The sequence below is a fragment of the Plasmodium chabaudi genome (genome assembly GCF_900002335.3).
Source record: "Plasmodium chabaudi chabaudi strain AS genome assembly, chromosome: 4".
Lineage (NCBI taxonomy): Eukaryota > Apicomplexa > Aconoidasida > Haemosporida > Plasmodiidae > Plasmodium > Plasmodium chabaudi.
Genome location: NC_030104.2, coordinates 492,514 through 515,728, shown reverse-complemented (window position 1 = coordinate 515,728; position 23,215 = coordinate 492,514). Strand labels below are relative to the sequence as shown.

At 25.2% G+C, this 23,215-nt stretch overlaps 5 protein-coding genes across 5 annotated transcripts; 2 read left to right on the top strand and 3 right to left on the bottom strand.

Annotated features, from left to right (window-relative positions):
• Nucleotides 1-244: 244 nt before the first annotated feature.
• Nucleotides 245-1,629, bottom strand: PCHAS_0414300 (zinc finger protein, putative; the record flags this gene model as incomplete). Its single annotated transcript, XM_016800023.1, has 3 exons — nucleotides 245-744; nucleotides 895-1,074; nucleotides 1,182-1,629. 3 exons carry the CDS (start codon nucleotides 1,627-1,629, stop codon nucleotides 245-247), a joined length of 1,128 nt encoding a protein of 375 aa, XP_016653318.1.
• A 3,391-nt stretch (nucleotides 1,630-5,020) lies between these two features.
• Nucleotides 5,021-5,716, top strand: PCHAS_0414200 (mitochondrial ribosomal protein L29/L47 precursor, putative; the record flags this gene model as incomplete). The annotated part of the gene is made up of 1 exon (XM_730804.1): nucleotides 5,021-5,716. One exon carries the CDS (start codon nucleotides 5,021-5,023, stop codon nucleotides 5,714-5,716), a length of 696 nt encoding a protein of 231 aa, XP_735897.1.
• A 1,319-nt stretch (nucleotides 5,717-7,035) lies between these two features.
• PCHAS_0414100 (conserved Plasmodium protein, unknown function) lies at nucleotides 7,036-7,695 on the top strand (the record flags this gene model as incomplete). The annotated part of the gene is made up of 1 exon (XM_016800022.1): nucleotides 7,036-7,695. One exon carries the CDS (start codon nucleotides 7,036-7,038, stop codon nucleotides 7,693-7,695), a length of 660 nt encoding a protein of 219 aa, XP_016653317.1.
• Nucleotides 7,696-7,959: 264 nt separating this feature from the next.
• Nucleotides 7,960-14,724, bottom strand: PCHAS_0413900 (conserved Plasmodium protein, unknown function; the record flags this gene model as incomplete). The annotated part of the gene is made up of 14 exons (XM_016800021.1): nucleotides 7,960-8,040; nucleotides 8,218-8,871; nucleotides 9,184-12,086; nucleotides 12,203-12,325; nucleotides 12,487-12,554; nucleotides 12,688-12,742; nucleotides 12,837-12,882; nucleotides 13,008-13,222; nucleotides 13,412-13,775; nucleotides 13,867-13,942; nucleotides 14,043-14,095; nucleotides 14,192-14,246; nucleotides 14,337-14,404; nucleotides 14,515-14,724. The coding sequence occupies 14 exons, from the start codon at nucleotides 14,722-14,724 to the stop codon at nucleotides 7,960-7,962; spliced, it is 4,971 nt and encodes a 1,656-aa protein (XP_016653316.1).
• A 1,050-nt stretch (nucleotides 14,725-15,774) lies between these two features.
• PCHAS_0413800 (circumsporozoite- and TRAP-related protein, putative) lies at nucleotides 15,775-21,633 on the bottom strand (the record flags this gene model as incomplete). The annotated part of the gene is made up of 1 exon (XM_736876.2): nucleotides 15,775-21,633. The coding sequence occupies one exon, from the start codon at nucleotides 21,631-21,633 to the stop codon at nucleotides 15,775-15,777; it is 5,859 nt and encodes a 1,952-aa protein (XP_741969.2).
• Nucleotides 21,634-23,215: the final 1,582 nt, after the last annotated feature.

The following is a 23,215-nucleotide window of genomic DNA, read 5'->3' as shown; positions in this document are numbered from 1 at the left end:
TCAATACGTACATAATAAAATCGCAAAAACGGAAAAATGAAATACATGCGTAATGACATGCATATATTTAAAATACATAAGACAAAACGGAATCGAATAGGGGTATGCATCTGCATACAGTTAGGTGGCTTAATATTCAATTTTAAAAAAGCCACCTAAAATAAATTCATAAGTATTTATTAAATATAAAACTAAAGAGGCGTAAATTATGAAATTAAAATAATGATATAATTTTTATGCCTTATCACGAAGTAATAGATTTAATAACGTAGCTTCTTGCGAAAGGCTTCACTGGTTTAAGGATCTTAATTATAGCATTTTTTGGAATGTTATCCACTAAGACATTAGGCAACATATACTCTTTGGATGTAGTATAAACATGGGGATTGGTATTAGAATAATTACAAATACTTTGATCATAATCATTCATATAATTTGAGAAGTCTAAACATGGAATATATATAGTATCCATACTGTTTAACTTATATGGGCCAGCATAATAATTATTTTTTTTATAAATTTTCTTTTTATTAGAATCGCTTGACAACATAGAAAGGCTTTGCCACCTTTTTGAAACAGAGTACCCATTGTTTGAAGAATCATCGTGATGAGTGACACTATTGTTATAGTTATCATTTGTGATATGTCCAACCAACTGAAAATTATTATTTGCTTTTGTTCTATCGCTATGTAAATTATTTTGGGACTTAGCTTCAACCAACGAATTTAAAGTTTCAGCATAACCTAAATTATTGTAATTAAAAAATTTAGCCATTTTATTGTTTTTAAATATTTGGTTATTTTTTATAATCAAAAAAAATCGAAAAAAAAATATATATATACATGTGCAATTTTAGATAATCCAAACTACAAGGTATTTATATCTATTCATACTTGCTATCTTTTGGTTAGTCAATATATTTTCCGGTCTAACTTTTGTTGTTGCTAGCGTTTTTGGATCGGGAACAACTCGAGCGGTGCCAATGGGAACATGAGAAGAATGGTGGCAAAATCTGCAAAACTTTCCCATGTGGCATCCTCGGGTCCATTCATATCTGCACGGGTTGCACGTTCCTACGTTCAAAAAGGAAAAAATTGCGAAGAAAAATATTGCATGTTCATATAATTATGCTACTATTTAGGTGAAAAATATGACGTTAATAATTTTTTGTGTATATTACCCTTTTCGTGGAATTGCGTTCCAAAGGATGGGATATTGTCATCATAATCGTCATTATTGTCCATAGGCACAATCGACGAATTTATTGTTGGTTCCGGTTTTTTATCCATTAGACAACGAGTTCTACCCTTGGTCTCATAATTGCAATCCCTATTTTTTTTTCTTTCGCTAGAAGATTGCTTATTTTCTGAACTGTTCATATTTATTTTTTCTATTTCTGGAAGTTCATATAATTTAGGTCCATAAACTAAATCAGCAGAGTCTATTGTGTGCATCCTCCTTAATTTGAATTTGTTTTTTTCCGGGGGAATATTAATAAAGCACTTACTAACCGAATTGGACAATATATCTCGAGTTTCGGGTGAATCAATCCACCTTTTCATTTTATTTTCATTGTGAATAGGATTCTCTTTTACTTTACTTCCTTTCATATTGATACCCATGTTCATAATTAAGAATACAAATGTTGAGGTAAATGTATAGGCATACACAAGTATGTATTATATGTGTGTATCTTTCTCTCCCTTATATATATGTGTATATATTTGAAAAAAAAAAACATTTGAAAATATTAAAAAATTTAATAAATAAGATTACATGCAAGATTAAGAATATTTACAATTGACAATGGATATAATTATATACACACTTATATATTAATAATTAAAAAAATTCTACATATATATATGCACATGTAAGCTATGTGGACATCTATATGAAAGGGGTATCAGAAACCTAAAGGATGTGTATCCTATAAGCTTAGTAATATATTCATAAACAGCTTTATGCAAGTTTCAAAAATATTGTATTTTTGTTTTCTTTTATCTTTTTTGTGTTTGTTTTTATTTTTTTCATGTATGCCATTTAAAAATCATAAGCTTATAAAGATGAAGGAATATAAACGTAAATCAGTTTTGATAATAATTTGTAGAGAGAAAAATATAAAAAAAAACGTTAAGTAATAAAAATACATAAAATGTAATAATAATAATAATATACACATTATTTATAATTTATGTATTTGCATATTTGTTTGGATATACAATATTTTTATTTTCGATCATGTATGTTAGCAGTATTTGTATTAACAATTAAAAAAAATATATTAAATAAAATAAAATTATATATTCATAATCTTTAAAATGAAAAAATCCATTACCAAAAATGTAGTAGGAAAAAATATGTACACAACGTCCTAAAAAATATATATTTGTAGACGTAGTATAAATATATTATATATATGTAGAAATTGTATTATTACACCGAATTCCGGTGCATGTATTTGTTTATGTGCATACGTATTCCTATTCTAATATAAATAATGCACACTAGTCGGGTATATATTATTATTATTACTTAACCGATATATATACAATATGCAAGGGTGCATATATACACTAGGCAATTGTTATATTCATAAATAAGACCCACATAACTTAGTATTACTAATATATGTAAAAGGATAAAGCATATGCTCAAAAAACGATGATGTAATAAAAAGGAAGTCCACAATTGAAGGGCTAGATAAGTTTTATTTCAAGTTTCAACTTTTTAATATGAAAGCATATATTTTACGAAAAGTCCATGTATCCATATGTAAGCATATATGTATATGTTAATATTTTCGGGTAGTTCTCTCTCCCTCCTTTTTTATATTTCTTTGTGTAAGCACAAAATATAATGAAAAGAAATGAACGTGTAAGTAAAATAACAAGTCTTATTCGTGATATTTTATGTATCCCCAGGGATTATAAATATTTCTACACTCCTAAAAGCATGATATATGAAATACTTTTATGTTATATTAATAAACGTGTTCATAAATGTATCGGTAAAATTATGTAAATCTTTAATAAGTAAGAATAGCGGTATCGTTAAAATTTAATCAAAGGATTTTTGTGAAATTACGATGAAACAATTTTTTTGTGTAAAGATATAAAAATATGCTTTATTAAAATGCTGATAAAAATAATATCATTTTTTATTATAAAATAATAACATATAATGTGCATAATTTTTATGTAGATATTTTTAGAATAAAAAGTACAACACATTATATTCCAAAAAAAGAAAAGTACACAAAATACTGGATACTGATGTCGTATTTCATATTCTATACAATGTATCCAAAATAATAATTATATATATTTTTTTTTTTCTTAATTTTATTAAAAAAATATGATAAAAATAAATTCGTAATATTTATTAAAAAAAAATAACTGACATACAATATATGCACATGTGTATTTAAGGATACAATATGCGTCTCCATTCTTGTAGGTATTAATTATTTCAAGCATACTGGAAAATATTTATAAAATAAATAAAAAAAAAATAATAAATTATATGAATTAATATAAAACCTAAACTATTTTATGAAATATTCCCCTTAATATCAAAAGTAATGTTGTTTATATAAATGTAGCCCTAGTGTACCACCGTTTTTTTGTATTCCCTTTTAGGCAGCCACGTATATATTAACTCGGAGGAAGTATAATAATAATGATAGCAATAAAAAATAGCAGTACATTTTGCAATAATAAATAGTGATATAATATAAACCCTTTTAACGTACCAATATGATGATAGCAGTTATGACATTTTATGTTTTCACTACCATTTTAAAGCTATGTTTTATTAATATACTCCTTAAAAAAGGTTTGCATATAGCTATAAGTAATTGTGTACGTATCCAGTTTTGTAACTACTTAAACTCAATCAAGGGAAAAAAAGCACAACTTTGAACTAGTAGAACATAACATTTTGTGTGTATCCATATAAAATTTTAACTTAATCCCTTAAAACCTCTTGACACAATGAAACGTGTAATTATTTGGCTTTGTTCATATTTTTTTTAACATCACCATGCACAGCTAGCTATTTTCACTTTCAGTGTCAAAAAATTATGAACAGCAATAATTTAAAAGAACAAAAAAAACTGAAAAAATAATAACACATTATAAGGAATTATAAAAATAGAGGAATACCACAATAGTAATAACCAAGTTGACTATTTCATGATATGCATACATCGATTATATGCAACGTGTATGCAAAATGCATATTTTACAATTATGTGTTACGATTTTTCTAAAACATTAGAGGAATATACTTTATCCCCATCATTTTTTTAATTTAAATATTTTTATTTCGAAAAAATAAATAATCTACATAATTATCCTTATATATAACTATATAGATAGTATGCGTGTAAAGTTTTATTTGGTTTTATTAGTATATTAATATATACTCACCCTATGGTAAAATTTCCGGATCACGTTATAATTATTATTTTTTTTCTATTTACTTTCCCTTTTAAAAGCAAACTATATTAATCTGTAAAATAAAAAAAAAAAAAAAAAAAAAAAAATGTAATTGGCTATTTGTGTAGGTCACTATCTTCCCATTTTAGCGACTTTTTTAAACAGCAATGTGATAAAATAAGATATATAAAAAATCGCTAAAAAATAAAGCTTAAGCAATTTAGCTAAATCTGAATTGTAGTAGGAAAATAAAAAAGGAAACAAAATTATTCGACATGTTTTTTTAATAAAAAACACGATTAAAAGGTTATATAGTGTAAATATTTTTTAAAAATACAATGTTTCGAAAAAGGGAAATTACGCACAAGTAGTATAGAAACACACATCCCTAAAAAAAAGTAAAAGAACAAAAATATGGACTATATGGCAAATGCTAGCATTTTTGATATCACGTCAAGTTACACTTGTTTTATAAATCAGTATATAATTTTTCCTATGGTTTCAATTGTGAATTTAAAATAATCAAATAGTAACAGTAGTGGTATAACAAAATATTCTACATATTTGCACACACAAAATGGTTTTTTTTCGAATAGGGCAAAAGATAAACTTTGTCCCTAAAAGGGGGGGAATAGAAGAGTTATGGAAAAATAGTTTTTTGGATAATGTAAGTATGAAAGTAAAACAAAAATATAGCCAAACTGGTGATGCATGGCCATGCGTATTGTTAAGGAAAAAAAGTTTTAATGATTTACATAAATTATATTATATATGTTTAAAAGAAAAAAATAAATTATTAGGGGAACAATATTTTCATTTTCAAAATGGCACAAAAATGATACAACATGGTAGATTAAAAAAAGTTAAACTAACTATGAAAAGAATATTAACTGTTTTATCAAGAAGGGCTATACATGCACAATGTATTCGAGCTAAAGACATTTTAAAAAAACAACAAGAAAGAGAAATATATGAAACACAAAAATTTCAATTAGAAGAACAATTACTTTATTTAAAACATAAAATTAATGTTTTAAAAAATACATCATCACTTGAAAAATATTCATTAAAATTATCCTTAACAAAAATACAAAATCAAATTGATCAACTAAATATTCTTCTTAACCCATTAAGAAAAGAAACTATGCATTTACTTATCCCAAATTTTAAGTATCAAAGAAAATATTCAGATTTGCCTGGATTTATTTCATGGAAAAAACAAAATATTGTTGCCCTTAGAAATAACATGGACAAGCTCAACAAATTTTACTAACAACGTCCAATTCCAAAAAGGAAAAAATCACTAGCTATATATTCACCGTTTTTTTTATGAACATAACAGTGGGAAGTTGGAAAATATTTATAATTTTTACACTATCCCTTTACATACATGATAAAATTGGAAGAAGATATAACGTAAATTTTTAAGTTAAATATGTGTAACACATAATTTTATTTGCTTTATTATATTTTTTCCACTGTTTTTTTAATATACTTATTCGTTTCATAATATTTTTATGCTATATTTTGTTTTAATTTAAAAATATTGTCTTATTATTTTTTTCATACATGCTTTATATTTTTAAAGGCCATATTATATGTATATTTTTTTTATAACCTAACAAAATGATATGTAAACACTTTCAATATTTTAAGCCATCCTAAGTTGGAAATTGTTCAAAAAAATATGGGTATTCAATAAAATAAAAAATTCATACCCCCACATAATAAATAGTATGTATAAGTATGTAAATGCTAACAAAAATTGTAGCATATGCATACTTAAAAAAAGGCTGTAATGGCCAATTTAATTGTTCATAAAAAAAGTCGAAATAAATTTATTTCTCTATACGAATATTTAAAAAAATTAAAAAAATCCAAGTTACAAACATTTATAAGCAATCGAAGGAAATGGTTTTATAAGGCAAGGCCATATTCCTTGGTGTGAAAAAAAAAAATATTTATTTAAAAAAATATCTATAAATAAAATAAGGCTTTTGGAGTAATGAAAAATTATTAAAAAATATTAGCTTTCTTTTGAATAGTAACAAATAATTTTAAGGGTATATTTATAATATGTGCGATATAAAATGATAATAAAAATATGCATATATATTATATAATATTTTTTGTGCATATATAATAAATATATCTTATGCTAGGATATAAATACGTTCCCCTTTATTTTTTGAAACTAATGAAATACATAAGTCACGAAATAAATAAAGAAAAAAGGAAATATATAAAAAAAACGGAAAAAAGAAAAAGCGAAATATTTACATTACTTTTTAATTAGAGAGTATAAAAATATTTTACTAAGGCAGGAAAAAAGGAGAACAAATTTAAAAAGTAAAAAAAGCAAACAAAAAAAATAATGTAAAAAATAAAGTAAAAAATAAGAAAAAAATAAAGCAAAAAATAAAGCAAAAAAATAAAGCAAAAAAATAAAGTAAAAAAACGAATAAAAAAACACACCACATTTCTTGAATCTTTGCCAATTAACACAAAACTGTGTTAAATACATTACACGTATATATATGTATATATACGTACAAGGTGAATATTATTATATATTTTCTTAATTTTTATAAAATGAGAATTTTAAAATTCCCATCCCTATTAATATGCGTTGCATTCTTGATCAACCAGAAATATGGCTATTCATATAACACATATAAAATTAAAGAGAATGAAACAACCTTGAAAAGTTATATCCCAAAAGAGGATATTGAAGCAAATAATATAAACCATTTAAAACTGAAACATGAAAAACATAACTTTAAAAACAAGAGATATAATCATAGATTACATAATACATTATATCCTATTGACGATAATAAACATTCTGAATTTTTTAATACCCATAACACAAGCATATATAAAAATGAAAATAATTTACAACATGCTACTTCCAAATCTCATAGTGATAGTATAGATAGCTCGACGAACAAATTTGGGGATGTAATAAATGATGTGGAAAATTTTAACAAAACTCAAATTGATAAAGAAGAAGTTAATCAAAATGATAATTATGCTACCGAAAATAAAAAAGATGTTTTTGAAATATTTGGAAATAATGAAAAAGTTAAGAGTGAATCAAAATTTGGAATATTTAATTATTTAAAAAGCTATTTTGAAAAATCACCATATATAACAAATTTTTATAATTTTGTTGAAATGTTTTTTAATAAATATGATCAGCGTGTTTTAGAATCAACCACATTTTTTAATTTTGATGAAACATTATTTTAAATTATTTTTCTCTGGAAAAATATTTTGTTCATGCACATACATATATTTGTTATATTATTTTATGTATGAGGAAGTATGCATATAAAAAAAGAAAAAAAAGATATTATATACTTTGTTTAAACGAAGAATGTTATAATTGTTTTATTATGTTTTACTAATTTTTCTTATTTGTATGCCATGTTGTCATTTGAGCATTATCGAATTTAATGTTTCACTTTTTTTTTTTTTAAATATTATTTTCAAGCTGTATAGTTACTCCAATTTTTATAAATTTTTACAATTTTTTTTTTTTAAAATGTATTTATAATTATTACAAAAAAATATTAATAGATCTCTGGCCCTTACCTGCGAATATATATACAGAAAAAAGTTTATACACACAGATATTTACAACAATGTTACAAGAATGGATTTATATGTTTGTGCGTGAGCAATTGCATAACGAAGAATACTAATTATTCCTCAAAATAGAGAAGACCAAAACAAATATGGCTTTTTAACGATATTTTTATTGCTGATTACCTTTTTTTTTGTATTCCATGACATATAAGTATTTATTTTTTTTTTTTCACATTCATGTGCTTTGTATATTTTTTCAGCATTGCTGTTACTCCTGGAAATTGTCTTAACTTTTTCTTGCACACATTTTTCAAATAAAGATAAAAAATTTGAACTTTTTTTAAATAAATAATTTTTTATATAAGCATTCAAATTTTCATAAAAATGGGGCATTTGACTAAATGCAAATAAAAACCTAAAAATGAACTTATTTAATAAAAATATTTCATATTCATAATTTTTTTTTTCTTTTTTTTTATTCAAGAAAGTTGTAAATATACATAAGTTGCTAAATTCTTGAAAATTGAAATAATCCAAGTTGTCCAAATTTTGTTCTTCTTCTTCAGTACAAATACAATCATTGTCGATGGAATTCATTTTAGATTTTTCCATTTCATCAAATGATATATATAATTTTGTATTTTTATTGTTTTTATTTTCTACATTCATTTGTTCTGATTGTATATTATGGCTATCTGGGGGGATAACATTTTTAGGTCTTAGTAGCTCCTCATATGAAAAAAGACAATTTCTTAATATCTTTATTTTTTCACATTTGTTCACTATTCCTTCCTTATCCATCTTCTCCTCCAAAATGTTTAAATAGTTCTGCAAAATCTGTAACATCGTAAATGTTGTGAAAAAAAAGGTAAGCAGTGTATGTCTTAACCACATAAATGTTTCCGCTTTAATATCCATGCCACAATTATAGACATTCATAAAAACAAATGAAATGACTTATAAAAAATAAATATTAAATAATATACATCCACAATGAATATTCAACAAAGGGAACATAAACAAAAGTATGCAAACATAATTAAGACACTCATTACAATTTTTTTCTCTCAAATTGTAGGAAATTAGAAATATAAAATATGTGTGCATTATTTTAAATTAGCTAGCTATTTTTTTTTTTTTTTAACTAACCATTTTTTGGCTGTTTTTTCCATTATGCTTTGAATTGAAAAAAAAAAAAAGAAGGAAAAAGAAAAAGTCTAGAACAAAAATATATTGACTCAATCCCTTGCCATTTTGAGGAAACACTTTCAACGTATTAGTATGTTTAATACACTCTGGAAGATAAAATATATTTATGTCTACAATTTTGTTTTTCTTAAAATATATTTTTAAAAGATTGTAAGCAAAAAATGAATAAGCGTCCTTTTTTTGGGACTTATTTTTTATAAAATTCAAACTACATATAATAAAATTTTCCAAAGTAGATTTCGGTATAATTGGAAAATACTGTTCAATAAATATATAATTTAGAATATTTTGTATGAATATATATGCATATTTTATTCTTTTTTTTTCGACCACATTTAAATAGCTATATTTTTGGTCATTGGTTGCACACAAATTATTTTTATATTTATATTCTGAGTCTTTATTTTCGTTTCCTATTTTGTCTTCCATGTTAATATTTTTTTCTTCACCACCTTTGAACGATATTTCATTTTCCAATTTTGTGACATCATCGAGCTTATTATAAGAGTTCCCATTTAATGTATCGAATAAGTAGCTAGGAATTGGCTTAAATGCTAGTATATGATTTCTAACTAAATCACACACATAATTCAATCGGTTGTAAACACATGCATAATGTAAAGTAACGAATGCATTGATTTTGTTATTAACGTCTTGGAAAATGTAAATTTTATTTCGTAAAGAAATTATAGAATTATTAATTATTTCATGGAGTTTATAATAAAAAATAAAATTACTTATAGCTTTATATTCTTTTGCTAAAAATATATAACTTTGTTCATGTTTTAAATATTGATTTGTATTATTATTTTTATTTTCAGAACTGTTTGGCTTGTTGGATTTTTTATTATGATTATCTTCAGGTATGTCTACAAAAAATTTGGTGGTATCTTTCTTCATTAAATTATAAAAAGGGAAATGATAATTATCATTTTCATATATAAATAATTCTTTTATATTTTTTGGAAAATAATTAAAAACATAAAATTTATTTCGATCTTCATTTTTACACAACATTATATTGTCATAATGTAATAGAGAGTAAATAAACTCATGAACAAAAAATTGTAAATCTGTGTATAATTTATGTTCTATATTAATTTGATTAAATTTTAAAAACGTTAAAAAAATTAACTGTCTATAAAACCAAGTTTGAATATATATATATTTTTTTTTATAATTTTTATTTTTATATTTCAATATATTTATCCATATTTTTTTTTGAATATTTACTAACATATTAAGCATTAAAATTTTACTTTTATCATTTTGTATTCCTATTTTTTTCATATTATTTTGTAATTTTATAACATCATTAATTTTATACATATCTATAAAGTTGATAAATGAATAGACATTTTTTTTTATATGTTTGATATTTGTGTTTATATTTTGTTCAATCTTCTCTTCCCAAGCAAATAAATTAAACAACTGTATTATATATGATCTTATTATATTTAAATATCGCTCTCTAAAATAGCTCACTATATTTTTATCTATATTTATTCGTTTTACATGTTTATATATTTTATCTTTGTCTACAATATGATCTACACTTGTTTTTAAGTCTCGTCTTTCTCCACCATCATTAGAAATTTTTTTTGATGAAATAATTGCTTTTTTTATTATTTTACTTGAATATTTAAAAATATATTTTTTTAAAACATAAATTCTTGGAGAGTTTGTATAACCCTTTAAAAATTTATTTATTTCAACATAACTTTTATCATATTGAAAATTTTTTTTGATTAAATAGGGATACGAATATTTTGGTACGTTATTTTTCTCTCCGTAATATTTTTCTAAATTTAAAAAGCTACATTTTCCTTTATTTTTTTTTTTTATATATTTTTTTTTTTTTAAATGTTTACATAACAAAACAATGTTACACTTTATCATAATATATTTCTTTTTTATCTGTCTATTTGAAACATGTTGATTCTCCACTTGTTTATTTTCTATTCCAATTTTGGTTAGCCTTTTTAAATAAATACGTAAATGAATATCTGGGTCTTCAACTTGATTTTCATTGTTTTCCTCATGTGCAAATTCAAACTTATTTTCATTTTCACACACATCCTCACATTTATGACAACTTATAGAATAATATATATTATTCTTATTGAAGTAGCTAAACAAATGCTTGTTCATTTTTCTTTTATTTATATTTATATGGAAATGCATATCTATTGATTCAAACTTGTCTTTATTTTTCACTTTATTTATGTCACAAATTTTACAAATAAAATTAGAAAAAAATAAAATATTCTTTTTTTCAACATAATTAATGTTGTCATCTTTGTTTTGGTTTTCTATTTCATTTTCTTCATTTGGAATTGAATTTAACTTTTTTCGTAATTTATTTTTTTTCCTTTTATTATTTTTTGTAGTATCTTTGTTTGGTTCGTCTTCCTTACTTATGTGTTTTGAGGGGTGGGCATTTTCCTTCATCATATTTTCGTTGTTTTCATTTTTTTTAAGGTATGTAGTAGTTTCCAATTCAAGCAAACTTCGAACCTTTTTAGCTAAATCTAAATTATTATAAACAAAATTATTTAAAAAAAAACGGTTCTTGAATTTAAGCTCATAAAGTATATACTGTCTTAGTGAATAAAAAAAGTTAATGATAATATATCCATTATATTTTTTGCATTTTTTATCAACATTAAGAAATATATCATTGTCATATTTTATTCGATAATATAATAAATCGACATAAAGAACATCTTTAGTATAGTCACTTATTTCTTTTTGTTTTAATTTATTTATTATTTTCTCAAGCTTCTTGGATATTTTATATTTTGTGTTTTGAAAGCTCTCTTCATTTATATCTCCATCTAAATCTGAGCAAAACAAAATAATGACCATTACAAATAAGTCATATTAGACAGTTTGACAAAGGAAACTCTCTGCATATACAACCCTAGCTTTTTTTATATATTTATTTTTCATTATTTACCTGATATATTTTTATTCACACTATTTTTTTGACAAATATATTCAACCTCTTTTTGTATCTTATCAAAATCATAGACCTTTAAGGAATATTTATTTTTTAAGTATTTCGCTAAAACTTTAACTTCTATATAAAAAAAAGGTGAATATTATTATGTTACAAAATATAGTTATTTTTTATTTCTATTCTTATCATATGATTCATATAGCTTCCAAAAGAATCATATCAATTTTCACAAACCAACAATTCTAAAATTTTATAAATCTTCCAAAATAGTTATATCTTACCTTTTTTAATTTTTCCAGTAATAACTATTTTTATAGGTATTTTGAGTCTTGAACCGAAATTCATCGAGCTAAATATTCGAAAAAAAAAAAAAATATATATCCTTCACAAAATGTAGACATACATAAATAAGGATATTCATTTTGCAAAATATTATTCAAAATGGAAATTGTCAACTTTGTTAGACATACTTTTTTTTAAACCTTTTTCGGAATATGTTTAAAATTAAAAACTTCAAAACTCCCAATCCATTTATTTCTATCAATATAAAAAATGTTATATATATATGTCTAATGTAAATATGTGCATTAACATGTTAATATTTTTTAGTGAAATTTTAAAAGTTGTTTACTTCCTTCTGAGCAATCGCTAGGCGAATATTGAAAAGTCTTGTCAGTCTGAAAAGGGAAAAAAAAATTCATTGAATAAAAGTGGGTGGATAAATGAAGTAGGCCAAAACGGCCATTTAAATGTGCTATGTTCTTATTTTAAAAAGTTATATTTTTTTTTTTATATTTGTAACCATTTGCTCATTTACGTAATTAAAGTCGGGGTAACTTATTTGGTCTAATATTTTTTCTTTATAATTAAAATATCGGTCCCACAAATTGTTTGAAAGCTTATTCAAAAAATCGCTACTTGGAAATCTATTTTTTATGTTTAAAACATTTGAATTTGCACTTAAATATTTCATTAGGCCTACGAATGCCCGTTTTTCGATACCATTACTATTTTTATCTATACAAGAGAAGGAGTAAAAATAGAAAAATCAAAAATGAGAGAAGAACTTTCAAAATTGGCAACACATAACACATCTTCGTGTTTATCAAGCATAACATACAACTAATATGTAATAATTTGACAATAATAATGGCAGCTTGATAATGTAATAGATAAATATGGGATAAGGCATGGGAATGGTCTAACCTAAATAAGAGACACTTCTCAAGTTTAAGAAAAAGAGCTTGTCGATTTTTTGATCCTTTAAAATGGTAGAGGCAGATATAAATTTACTTAATTCATTATCATCTTCATTTTTATAATATATTTTATTATTTTTTATGTATTCAATAATTCTATTGTTTGTCTGATTCAAATGGTTATTTTCCTGAACATATTCATCCATGCTTTTGACTTTTTTTGTAAACAAGTTTTTTTCTAAAGTAAATAATTTTTCGTATAAAAAATAATCCCCATAGTTATCTTCAAATTTTTTTAATTTTATTGCAACGTCTATTATATCCAATAAAATATTTTCAATCTTTTTCTTTTTATGAAAATACTGTTTTTCCTAAAAGTGGGAATAGAAAAAGGGAAGTGTATGTATGTCCTGTATACTATTTCAACCGTATCTCTAAATTGTTTTTATTTTTTTTAATTACTATTTCGTGTCTTTCAAAATTGTCGTATTCTTGTTGTGTCTTTATATTAAACTCCTTTTCCGTTTTTATAATACAACTGAAGTTATGGGTGGGAAAAATGACAAAATGATTAGATATGTCAATATGAATTTTGATGGGTTAATAAGAATCGGAAAAAATAGAAAAGGAATAATTACTTTTGTTTAATATTATGGTATTCTGTATGCTTTTCTCTCTTTAATACATTTTCCTAAAGTGAACATAATAAATGAATATAGAAAAATGAAATAAAAAAATAAAAGAAAATATAAATTTATTTTTAAAAAATTGTACAAATGATAGTTACCAAATATTCATCCTCTTTAGACATTCTGTAATTTTCAACTAATTCATTTTTAAAACTGCAAATAAATTAATTCATACATAAAAAATATTTTTAAATGAACCAAAGTAAGAATAAATATATTATTTATTTTATTATTTTATAATACCCTTGAGCACAGGCCAGTTTTGCATTAAACTGCTCTACAACATCATTGGTCCCATAATTACACAAAATCTAAATTAATTCAAAATTCGCAAAACTTATGTGAACTTCTTTCTATATATAATCGGAATTTATCATAATGTTGTCACCATTTTGTGAAATTATGTTTCTTTTTTATTTACTTTTTCCAAATGATTGTAGTTGGATGATTCAAACAATTGATGGCACGAATATATAAATGACTTGTTTTCATTTTTTAAGTAATTTTCGTAATGTTTCACAAAATTTTCATTATTAATATCTATCGATACTTTAGAAGAAACATAAAACTCATTACTTTTTCCTTTTTCATATTTTAATTCGTTAGATTTTATAATATAGTTGAAATTCATTTTTTTCTCAAAACATTTTATATAACATACTTTATATAAAATTAAGGTAAAGGCTATCTATTTATATATGTCTAATTAATTTATTTTGAAAAATTATTTTTTATAAAACTATTCTCTATTTTGAAATAAAGGAAAAAAGAAGTAAACCCTTTAAAGAAAATTGCGCTATTTCCTGCACTATATATATCTATATAATTATATACCTCCCTTAGATAAAAATTAGAAACTATTAAATATTTTATTGAACAATATAATAATGAATGTATATATAAATGGCTCAAACATATTATACGCATTTACACATCTATATGCATTTTAAATTTTATAAAAAAAATTATTATTATATATTTTTTCCTGTCTAAAAATTCTATACATTTATACCTCTATTTTTTTATTTGCGATATTTAATTCAATTTAATTTCAATCCTATCATAAAATATAAATAAATAAATAAATAAATAAAAACATATTCATTTTTATATATTTTTTTCTCTATACAATCCTACACAGTACTGTATCACAAAATTGTATTATTAATTGAAGAATGGAGAACTTAATGTTTTATTAAAAAGGCCTATATATATACTATACCTTTAAAGAAAAAATAAAGTAGTAATTACAATTTTAAACAAAATTTAAAAGTATATACAATATATGGTAGTAATCAGGAAATTGAAATGGCTAGTCTTATAACTACCAAAATATATAGAAGATAATTATAGATACATTTACATGTCCTCATTTAATTTAAAATTTTTTAAGATATATTAAAGGTATATACATATTTTACTATGCATTGAAATTTTGAATTTAAAGTCTACTCACTGTGCAAATACCATTCGGTTCGACAAAAAATGAAACTTAAAAAAATGTATATGCACAATGCGAAAGTAAAGCAAAAAAAACAAAAACATTTCTAAACGAAATAGTCAAATAAATATAATAGCGCACACGAATGTGAACTATTCAAAAAAACACAAAAAAAATACAAATTTTCTCAAATGGTTTTTATATACTACGAGGGTATATATATTTCACAAAAAATTATTCTTAATTCCACATGGGATCATTTGCATCGATAACTTCAAAATCTTCATTTTCTTCGTCAATCACACCATCATTATTTTCAACATTTTCAAATTCCATATTAGAGTTATGTGGGGTCTCTCCTCCATTTAATGTATTATAACCATATATTAAACCCCCAGCTGCTAAACCTACTAATCCAATTATACCTGCAGCCATTGAAATTTTCTCACCTGTACCAAAACCCTCATTCCCACTACCACTTTCACCACTATTTCCACCACTGTTTCCACCATTATTCGATCCACCTGCAACGGGAGGTGCACAAGCAGGAACATTACAAGCTTGTTTTTCTTCAATTCGTACATTTTGTTCTTCACAAGTTAAACCGATATTTCCATCGATATCTGAAGAGGCTGGTATTAACTCTAATGGTTCTTTTCTTCTTCTAATTCTGAATGAGTTCAATCCACATGTTTCTGAACAGCTTCCCCATTCATCCCATTCATTGCATAAAGCATCAACACAAGGGGCATTTCCTGTTGGGCAATCTTCTTCTCTAAAAAGAGAATAATCATTACAAGATTCTGATGTACCACTTTTGGGATTCTTTAATAAGTCTAATTTTCTTGTAAGGATTTTTTTATTTGGGATATGGCAGGTGTAGGAATCCTTGTCTGTTTTACAATCAACCCATGTTTCCCAATCATTACATTCTCCAGAATCACATACAGGTAAATCTAAACATGGTTCTGTTTCTATTTTATTATAATTATCTAAGCATTCATCATCTTCTCCATTAAAGCCAACTGTATTTGTAATAAAGTGTCTTATTCTCACTCCAACATTACATGGTCGATCACATTCGGACCAGTCTGTCCAATTACCACATGAATTATCAGGACAAGTAGATTCTTCATCATATTCAATTTTATCTTGATAAAAATCTTCACAATTATCATTTTTTCTACCATTTGGACTAGGAATAGTTGATGAGCTTGAAAATCTATTTTTATATAAACGGGGTCTTTGAACTCTTTTTCTGGGTCCACATGGTGCTGACCATTCACTCCAATCTTCCCAATCAAAACATTCTTCATTTTCACATTTTGGAACTGAACATACCTCTGTCTCAATTTTCTCAAAATGCTCACAATAAGAATGTTCGTCTATACTTTCTGGAAAAATTGTAAATTTTCTTTCTCTAATAGAATATCCACATGTTTTTGAGCAAGAAGACCATTCTCCCCAATCACCAATATCTTCACATATCTCTGTAGTGCCACAACTTTGAATATTACATGGTTCTATTTCAGTTTTATTAAATGATTGGCATATTTCATTGTCTGGTGATACATCTCTGGTTCTTACTCTTATACCATCTCCACAGGAAGTACTACATTGACTCCATTCACCAAAATCACCACAAACAGCATTACATTCATCTTTTATAGGGCATGATCTATACTCTATGGAACCTAAATCCATACATGAATCTCCATAGTCAGTGCCGTTATAGCCTTCTTCCTTTACTGTATAAAATGGTTGCTTTCTTTCTCTTTTACTAACAGCTCTATCACATGATAATTGAGGGCATGCACTCCATTCGCCCCATTCGGAACACTCTGCATCTTCGGGGTATTTATTGCAAATAAATTTATTATGTATGTCTACAGAAGATAATAAATTTTCCCAAGATACTTTCACTATATTTTCACATATAGAAGATGATTTTTCACAATCTCCAAGTATTTTATATTCCTTTTCGTCAATATTATCTATTGCATATACATATAAAGTTATTTTATTTAATTTCAAAAGTTCAACTTCTCTTCTCAATTCATTTAAATCACTATTTGATTTACCTTCAACTAACATTATAATTAATTTTTTTTTATTTGCAGGGGTCCTGTTAAAAGTTTTTGTTCTTATATATTTCAAATTATCTGCCAACTTTATTTTATTGGAATAGGACATTCGTAATTTGTCGATTTTTTTAAGAATTCTATTTTTTTTATAACTTAATTTTCTATATAAACTCCATTGTTCTCTACTTCTACTTCTATTCATTTTTACTATCGTTACATGTGATCTACTTTTGGATAAATAGTTTTGCTTAACTATATTTACCATAAATGGTTTTACATAATCTTTCCATTGTAAATTAGTAATTCCTCTGGATTGATCTAATGCTATAACTATATCCATAGCTTTTTTACATACAGGGTTGTTATCACACATATCATCATCACATTCTTCACACAATTCATCTTCACATTGTTGAATACTTGGAGGTAAAGGGGAAGCTCCTGATTCTCCATTACCACTGTTACTATCACATATGTTTCCTCCTATAAATTTTTCAGCGCTATTATCATTAATGAAACTATTATATATAAGTACATTTGGGCATGTATCATTATTTATATCACATCCTCCTGCAACGAATAAAATTTCCTTAGATAAATCCACTTTTCCTATTACTAAAAGTTTAACACCTTTATCTGTATAATTTTTTGATATACTCTCAAGTTTACTTCTTTCATATGCATCATTATTACTATCTGTAAGTAACAAAGCAATTTTGGGAGCTTTTTCTCTATGGCCATTTCCAAATGTTTGCTTTAATCCTATTTCTAAAGCTTCAGATATGTTTGTTTTATCCTCAGAAAAATAATTATCCATTTGGTCTAATACTCTTAATAATCCTTTTTTATCAGATGCTATGGCATCATCGAAATCTCTGGTGATACCTTTTGTTCCTAAATATATAGAAATCGATACATGCACATTTTTTTTTCCAATGTTAAACATGCTAATTATATTTTTAGCATAATTTATAAGTCCGGTTCTCTTTTTATAATCTTTGCTACTTGATGGAACGGCAACAAATGTTAAATCAAAATAATCCTCACATAGACATTCATCGCCTATACATGTAGATTCTGGCTCTTCAATTTCTGGAGTCTCTGCATTACATATCTTGTCAGCCATTAATTTTGATATATCTTGAAGATTGTCCCATTCGGTTTTCGTAGCAAGTGGGCAATTTCCATCTGTTTTGTGGCAACCTGCAAGTAATCGTAAGTTGGCCATAGTAGATGCGCCAACACCAACGACTAGAAGTTTTACGTTTTCTTGTTTATATAACAAACTTGCATCGGACAATAATTTATCTCCTGGATCAGTGTTATTTCCATCAGTAAATAGCATTGTCACTTTAGGTACATCTGATCTACTATCTGCATGGCGTGTATAATTTACTAAACCGTAATTTAGAGCCGATATTATATATGTATATCCTCCTGATTTATAAGACTTTTTTAAGGTCTTTACGTGGGTCATCAAATGTTCTTTATCATAACTTTCTTTGTCAGAAAACTTAACAAAATCTCTATTATATTGTGCAAATAGCATGATTCCAACATGAACATTCTTCTCAGATATTTCTAAGTTGTTAAGAAATTTTTCAGTAAATGGGTAAACTTGCCTTTCCCAATTATTAGCTCCTATACTTCCTGATTCATCTAATATTACTGTTAAATCATATATATCATGGCAAAAACAATCATTTCCTATGCATGGTGGAGCAGGTGCTTCTGGCTCAGGTTTATTACTTTCTGGTGGTAATATTGCTCCTGTATCACATATTTTGTCAACAAATACCTTTGATAGAGGGTCTAAAGTTCCCCATTCTGTTTTAATAACAAATGGGCAAGGTACATTTTGTGCACAACCTACTAATTGCTTTAGTTTACTTTCACTAGCCATAGAAACACCTATTACTAATAATTTTACTCTTTCTGTTCTATACAATGATCCTATATTATACATTTCAATATCAGATTCACTCGAATCATTGCCATCAGTAAACAACATTGTTATTTTAGGTGCATTAGTTCTATCTGAGCCTTTTGTGTAATTATATAATGCATACTTTAATGTTTTAACAATAAATGATTCATGTCCATTTCCATAATTTGTTTTTAAACTATCTATTCTGTTTATAAGGCTATCCTTATTGTATCGTGCTGCATCGGAAAATGGAACAAGATCCAAAGCGTAATGAGAAAAAAGTAAAATTCCTGCATGTACGGAATTATAACCTATATTTAAATTGTTTATAACATCTTTTGCAAATGGAATAACTTCCATAGTCCATCTAGATTCGCCTATACTTGCTGATTCGTCTAAAATTAATGTAACATCATAAAAATCTTTACAATAACAATCTTCATCATTTTGGCAAGATACAGCGTTATCTGGATTTGTAACAACGGATGATCCAGGGGTCTCAGATGGATTGGGAACATCTGGTGATCCAGGGGTCTCAGCTGGATTTGGAACAACTGGTGATTCAGGAGTCTCAGCTGGATTTGGAACAACTGGTGATTCAGGAGTCTCAGCTGGATTTGGAACAACTGGTGTTACAGGAGTCTCAGCTGGGTTTGGAACAACGGGTGATTCTAGATCACATATTTTGTCTGTAACAACTGGTGTTATACCCGTTAACTCATTCCATTTACATTCTATAACTTGTGGGCAATCCTTACCATATTCACAATCCGCTAATGCATATAAATCAAGTGGAGATGCTTGGCCAACTCCTACTAAAATTAGCCTTATTTTTTCATATCTATATAATATTCCCATATAGCGTTCTTCTGCTAACGTTTTAGAAGTATCATTTCCATCAGTAAAAAGTATTGTTACTTTAGGTGCATTTTTCCTGCTATTTGGATGTCTTGTGAAGTTTTTTAGAGAATAATCTAATGCATCCACGATATTGGTACGTGATCCATATCTATACTTTTTATTTAGATCTTGAACTACATTTATCAAATCACTTTTTATATATCTTGTATCTTGACTATAATCAACATCAGTTATTACATCTTTTGAAAAACGCATAATTCCTACATGTACTTTATCTTTACTTATATTTAAACTACTTACAAGTTTTTCTGCAAAGGGAATAACCTCTTTGTTCCATTTATATACTGTAATGCTCACTGAATCATCTAAAATTAAAGTTAAATCATAATAATCTTGGCAAAAGCAATCATCCCCAATACATGGAGTTGGGGCAGATGGTTCTGGCCTTTCATTGGACTCAGATTCTGTATCACATATTTTATTAGTTAATTTATTTGTTATGTTATTTATTGTTTCCCATTCTGCTTTCATAGCACTTGGACAACTGCCCTTCTCTTCACATCCAGCTATAACTTTTAATTTTTTCTCTTCTGCAGCTGAAACACCCAAAACTAACAATTTTACATGGTTGTCTCGATATTCGGAATGCATTTTATGAAATTGAGACTTATTTGCATGTCTATCATTTCCATCGGTGAATAGTATTGTTACCTTTGGTGCATCATCCCTTGCATTTTGGTTCATTGAATATTTTTTCAATGAATACTTTAAAGCTTCTAAAATATATGTGTCTCCTCCTGCACGGTAATCGTCATTTAAATCATTTACTTTTTTCAAAAGTTCAGTTTTTTTGTATCGTATATCATTATCAAAAGTAATATAATCTCTATTCTTCAAGGCAAATAGTAAAATTCCCACGTGAATATCATTTTCCCCTATTTTTAAGCCCTTTACAATTTGTTCTGTAAATGGAACAACGTACTTTACCCAATGTTTTTTTTGGATACTCCCCGATTCATCTAAAATCAAAGTTAAATCGTAATAACTTTGACAAAAACACGCATCACCTACGCATGGTGGTTGACTTCTTGATAAACTTTTTTGAAGAAACGAATTTCTTACAATTTTCCCCCCGTTAAATTCATCTTGGTTTCCTTTTGTGCTTGCTATAATAAAATGCACACAAAGTACTAAATAAGACAATGCTAACACAAATTTTTTGTTCATTTGTGTTTTGCTTTGTATTTAAAATAGATTATATTTCTATTTTTATATTATTTTTTTGAAGGGCCTTACATTTAAATAAATAAACGGAAAAAATATATATGTAATAATATTGTAAAATGAAATATAATTAAAGAATAAAAAAATATGAAAAATAAGGTGTCTCAGATAGCGAAACAAAAATATATATTTAAAGCTATATTGAAAGGTAATAATAAAAAATCTTAAGCATATGAAATATTGAAAAAGACATACAACAAATATATATATGTTTAAAACTATATTTAAAAATAATAATAATAAATCTTAAACTTATGAGAAAAGACAAAAAAAATATATTATGTATTTAAAAAAAATGTAGAAAATAAATATATGGTTGTCATTATATATAACAAATTTATAAATATGTAGAACAACGGAAATTTAAATAATACAACAGTATTTATAAAGTTTACACAAATAAAATAAAATTAAATAAAAAATTTAATAAAAAATTTAATTAAAAATATATAAATAAAATACAAACAATAAATTATATATATATTTATTTGGTAATAAATAAAATAAAATTAAATACATAATTTACATTATAGCTAATACAATTTTTTTAGTTAAATAGTCAGGTAGCTAAATAGCTACTTAACTATATAGCTAAAGTTTTGTAAATTATTTCTTGCATATTCATAATTTTCATACCGTAAAATATGATTTCATAATATTATTTTCATTGTCAAGCTAAAATGAGAGTTGTTTTGTCTATTAGTAAACGTTTCATGGTGTACAACTATTAATTCGTAACTAGCTATTTTATCCTTTGCAAAAAAAAATATAAAAATATAAAATAATTTTATTTACATTTAAAGCTTATTTTACATAGAGAATAGCTAAATTATGAATATAAAATATGATTAGCTATTTATCAGTTATTATTTTTTTTATTTTTTCAAGCTATAGCAGTGAGCATTGTAGTTATTTAATTTAAGAGCAATATAATTACTTTAAAAAAGTGTGTGTGTTTTCAAATGTTATAAAAAAAAAATAGTTATATTATGCCCTTAATATTAAGTAGACAATTAACAATATAATACACCAAAATACTTGTCTTATATAATTCAATTGGAAACATCCTAATGGCAACATACACTTTTAAATGCATTCTACATTATCATTTTTATTTATGTCCAAATGTCACAATAATAGGCAATAGTGTATAAAATACATATTATTAGTATTTTCCTTTCCTATTTATTTTAAGGAGGTAGTACATATATTTATAATGGAATGATGAAATGCATTAAATTCTTTTTTTATTATAAGTGTAACTTTCTGGCTTATTTCCTTGGTAAAGCATTTTCGTATAAATCTCATACACTAGCGTAAACATATTTTTTGTCCAATTGGCCCCTTTTCTATATATTTCATTATATGAAAAAATTGTTTATGAAATAATAATTTTCAATAAACATAGCTTTTGCATAAATAGTAAAAAAACAAATGTCTATGTATGTAGCATTGATAAGTTCCTTTGGTGTGAACAGACTATACTAATGTATAGATAAGAATAAGACAACTACCATTTATAATA